General features: G+C 37.5%; 1 protein-coding gene across 1 annotated transcript in view; it reads right to left on the bottom strand.

Annotated features, from left to right (window-relative positions):
- The window catches only part of sdf2l1 (stromal cell-derived factor 2-like 1), an 11,570-nt gene extending 8,882 nt beyond the window's left edge, over window positions 1-2,688 (bottom strand). The window contains exon 1 of the mRNA XM_028578352.1: window positions 2,397-2,688. Within this exon, the coding sequence (XP_028434153.1) occupies window positions 2,397-2,574 (178 nt within the window). The 5' untranslated portion in view covers window positions 2,575-2,688. The remainder of the gene's footprint in view (window positions 1-2,396) is intronic.
- Window positions 2,689-5,446: the final 2,758 nt, after the last annotated feature.

Raw genomic sequence — 5,446 nt, forward strand, 5'->3', positions numbered from 1 at the left:
CACTGATGGTTAATGTAGGTTATTATATTACTAGAAACATAAATGCACTCAAATATTATGCTACTGCAGGGAGTTCTATGACATGTTTTATTTTGTTATGCCAACCTTACACCAAACAACTTTTCAAGCGATTCCACTGTTGCGGACACATTTCTATTATCAGAATAAAATCATGAGAGTTTTGCTAGAGTTGTGGCTTGTCCCATCATCTCAATCATATGTGTAAGGTAGTCATAAAACTCAGTCCGAGCGGTCTTAAGTCAGTCTTTTTCCCGTCTTGACGTTCCAACAAAATCAAACATGTTTGATATTATCGTAAGTTTAAGTCTTGGTAGTAAAATCTTTTAGTCTGTGACTAAAAACTCAGTAACATAATGACTGATTAATGAATGATTTTTAAGAGTCTTCTAGTGTATGGTAGGCATTAGCTGCCATCCTGTATGCTGCTATAATGCGTGGGGAAAACATGATGTCAAACTACATTGCAGGGGTGATTCAAGGATTAAAGCTTTTGGGGTGCCTGACACCCTTTTTAACATATTTTTACACATTCTATTGTGCTAAAAATGTATTTTAACATAATTTTGGACCATCATGGAAAACACTGAACTATGTAACTAGAAAGAAGAAACTTTTGAAAATTGGAGATTTATGCGATTTTGACTAATGGCTGACAAGCACCATTTTCTGAAAATGCCTCAGAATTTTTTATGAATCATCTAGGCATCTAGATTCCTGGTTTAGTTTCACGATAGTGTGATTTCCCTAAAGCAGAACTCCTTAGCTAGATCATTTTCTAATAGATAATTCTATACAGTATTTTGAAGTTCAAATAATAAAAATAATGCTGTCGACACTCTTAGGATCAGTATTTAGTCACATCCAATTTCTACAATGCCAAGACTCATAGGTAGGCTACCGCAGTATGCAGAAACAGGTAAGGGAAAAAGGTGATAATAATATTAACATTTTCAATATTTCAATATTTCAATCATTATTTTTTTTCCATTTCATGCAGAACTCTGAACCTAAGTTACCTAGGCTAGCTGACATGTGTCAGACATGGCTATAAATGACTCTCACCAAAGCCAAATACAGCTGATTCATATATCTTAATGTGAGTTTAATGGACCCATTTGAAAATAATCATGCCCATTTAGGTTTTAAAAAGCTTCACGACTTATAAACCATGTTACGATCACTTCCCAACAAGCTAGCTTAAGTGGCACCTATCTGATCGTCTGGATGTGCAGTTTCAGCTGATATCGGATTCTCCACTGTGGCTCAAAAATTTATTTTGCGGGAGCTCGTAAAACGCAATGGGTCCATTAAACGCAGACTTTTTTAGGGGTGCCAGGATCAAGTATAAGGGGTGCTCTAGCCCCCCTAAAAAGGATAAAACCCCTGTTACATTGACAGAAATGGCAATTTCATACATTTCCTGCTTAGCCGGCAAAACAACCCCCAAGAGATTACTTCTACTAGCCTCCATTTCAAAACGATGATAGAAACAAGCCTCTGTCTGTATCAGTCCGGCATGCTCAGCTGAGAGGCTGTGTAGTTAGAGCGGAGAGTCATCTTTAGTGTTTGACAAATAGCAAAATAATTTATTACAAAACACATTAAGAATTGCATTGATTGTTTGTACAGACAGGTAACATTCTATTTAGACAGGCTACTTCAGGAAACACCATTGGCAGCAACTTTACAATTAAGCATTCAAAAGTCCTCTGAAAGCACAACATTTTTCATATATGCCACAGGACGTTTACGGGCTTAATGAATGAATGAATTAGCCTATCTATAGTCTTTTTACAGCTGGGCTATCTCTTACGACACATTGCACACACTAAAACTGTTAAAACTGCAAATTGTCAAAGTAACAGGGCATGTCATGAGGAAAATGCAGCCAAACACAGTCTGTAATTTTATGTAATTTTACAGTTTTAAATTTCCTAGAAAGTATTTGTATTTTTTTGCCATTGATCATTTATGCAAACTAATGTCAATGCCCCAAATCATGTTTAAAACATGATAAAATGGAACTTCCTGCAGTAGGAGTGCATTCATATATTTCTAGTAAAACAATAGGCTAACCATCATTGTGGCATACATTAAAGGTGTTAATAAATAAATAACAAATAATAAATTAAGGTCTAATGATTCTTGATTTCAAAAGTTCTGATCAGTCAGGAATAGGCCTGGTTTAAAATATTAACATTTATTTATGTGGGCTAAAACGCATAAGATGGAATAGTGACATTAGAACGTGCCAGGCCACCAAATATAGGCTTTTACGCCCCTCCGCAAACACAAAGCACTTTGTTGTCACGCGTTTAAAATATAAATATGTCTCTATGCAAGTATAGCTACATGTGCTATCTGAGTAAAGTTACCTGAGCCATATTTGACATCGTGGGAATGCAGGCGGACGTTATGTCTGGTGTTGAGCAGTTTGACCAGTGAGCCGCAGGTAACATGGTTGTGCTCCGATTCTCTTCCTTCACAGTTTGACCACAGCAGCAGAAACAGCAGTGATTTGACAAAAACATGGACAGCGTGTATTATCTCCATATTTGTGTCTTTGTTCTCTGACACTGTCAAGACGAACAGCGAATTCAGTCCCTTTCAAACGTTACTACTGTCAACCATGGATGTAATATACTGTCAACCAATCACAGCTTGACAAGTCCTAAAATACGGAAGTACATGTCGACATGTGATTGGTCAAAGCAAAACAAGGAAACTTATAAAGAAGGAAGAGTCCTTACTATTCACATAGCCTGCAATTCTACGTGTTTTTTTTTTTTTTTTTTTTTTTTTTAAATAGAGCATTTTTGTTATCAACGATTAACCAACCATCAAACTGTTAATGATATGTAATAATGTTTAGGAGGGCTAACGTTGGCTACTGCATTCATTTGGAGATTAAAAAAAACCCTGTTAGTAAAAAATAATACTTGAGTTTGTAAACATAGTGCTGGTGAGTGATAGAAAATGTCATAGCCTATTACATCCTCTCTAGCTTAATTGTCATCATTTATGTGTCGGACCTGGCCCGTTTGGTCATTTATCAATATATAGCAGCTATCTGGGACCAAACAGGGACTTGTTGAGTTATATGCAGATGCTGGACAGTGTCATGATCTATTTAAATAACAAGGACAACAACATCACATGTGTTTTTAATTTTTTAATTTTTTTTATTTTGTGGAAGCGTTTTTCACTCAGGTGAAGCAACACATATGATGGGTTATAATGGGACTTGCCATGCCTGCCCCATTAACTTCAAAAGAACCGACACCAAAGTCTGGCACCAATGCAAAATTCTAGAGACCTATGACTCTTCCTTCTATTTAAATTTCCTTGTGGCAAACAAGGAATATTGCTGCACTCCTAGGATGGTATGGAATGTCGTTTTATTCAATATTAAATAAATTAAAAATAAATAAATACATTTTTATTTCATAAGTCCACATTTATTTATTTCAGGGGACTTTTATTTCATAGTATTACATATTTCCCTCCTCTATTTAATACCATGCTATAATAGCCTATATTCAAATGAAGGGGCGTGGCTATCTTACAGACTCAGACCAGCTGTGCTCCCTCTCCCTGCCTCCCTCCTCTCTCCATCTCTTGTCTTTCCCTGCCGCTGAAAGACAACTTTGCCTTGAAGAGTGGATACCAGCTGCGGAGATAGACTGTCAGTTCACGGCTGTAGAGCGCCAAAGTCTGTTCCCAGCAAACTTTCTGTTGCCACCTAGAGTTTGCTGATCCGGCAGAGTTGGGGTGGTTGGGGATCAGATGCTGGGACTTGCTGCTGCTGTTTTCTTTAACTCTCTGGAGTCGAGAGTTCCGTGCCAGAGCTCAGCAGGATAAAAATAAAAAAGTAATGTATTTAGATTAATAGCTTCATGAGTTGTTATCATACAAGCGTGGTAAAAATATTAACAGAAACCTTATATTTTACCCTTTCCAATGTGTCCATTGCCAAATAATATGTGGTTTTTAAAATTACGTGAATTAGATAAAACTTACTCACATTACTCAGTCACAGCAGGTAATAATCCACAGGAAGATCACAAACCCAGCCTCCAATATTTGCATCTCTGTCAGAGCTGTTTCTTCCTATAGGCGTAATATGCATAGGGCCTCCGCAGCCATTAGGGGGCCCCAAGCTGCAAGTTCAGCCCGCTCAACATATTTAGGGAGAAATAAAATGACTTGTCTTTTATTTGTAGCCACTAGCAAGTAGCCTTCTTTGTTATAATTTTTATTTAAATACACTTATTTGAGGAAAATCCTGCATCTGTTGCATTTATTGATGTAGAAGAGCCTCATTGTTAACTTTTTTTATTATCATTATCTGTAGATTTAATGTACTCGTAGTTTGACAAAATAGGGGCCCCAAACAGCATCTTACATAGGGCCTGCCAATAGCTAGAAACAGCTCTTATCTACATTCACATGCCGATTAGTTTCGGTACTGCAGCAGGATCTAAGTCACACTGGACAATGCCCAGGTAAACCATAAACTGCCATGCAGTTTCAAGCATAGGCTAATTAATTTGGATGCAAATAATAATTGGATAGGCTTTGTATTTTGGAAGGACAGGATTCTGAATGCAGATGTCTGTGCTCCACACAGCAGAGAGGAGGTAGGCTATAGTGTGTTGCAACACGCAGCAATACCTACTACTACACTAACTTGGAATAATACAGAGAATCAAAGGCCCCTGATGCAGGCAGATGTCAACTGACATTACGCTACATTACTGTCTGGCAATGCGAGACTAGCATCAAGCTAACATTGACAGTGCATTCTCAACCTGGCAACTCCCGTGAACTTCAAAGCTGGGGATGAGGGGCTGGGGGCGAGAGGACTCTTTTCAGTATTTTGAATTTGGAAATTGACATGTCAAATGAGAAAAGAGGCACTGAATACATCATGAGGCATGGCGAGGTGACTATCACCGCGGCTGGGGATGGGCAGTTTTCTTCATATAATTAACTGTGATAATAATAATAATAATAATAATAATAATAATAATAATAATAATAATTCTTAAAAGATACCCATATAAAATTAAATATTTTTAATACTGTGGAATATATCAACAAGCTGATACACGCAATAATCTCCTAAATATGCTTAACATTTGATAATTGGAACCATGTTTTTAGCTGTATCAGAGCCCGTCTACAGAGAGCCTGTTCACTGCCTATTAAGCCCCATTGTACCGAATTTGGTTGCAGTTCCACCAGAATTCCACTGGGGTTGATCACGGGCGAGTGCAAAATGAATTGGGGTCTATGGAGCTAGACGGCTAAATTTGTCTCTTTCGCCTGATTGTTGTTGAGAAATCTCAGATTTGATTGTAGTTTTTGCAAGTTCAACATGGATTATAGGTCAAAAGTTGAATGAACGAGTAGCCTACTTATG

This window comes from Perca flavescens, chromosome 5 (assembly GCF_004354835.1).
Source record: "Perca flavescens isolate YP-PL-M2 chromosome 5, PFLA_1.0, whole genome shotgun sequence".
Taxonomy (NCBI): Eukaryota; Metazoa; Chordata; class Actinopteri; order Perciformes; family Percidae; genus Perca; species Perca flavescens.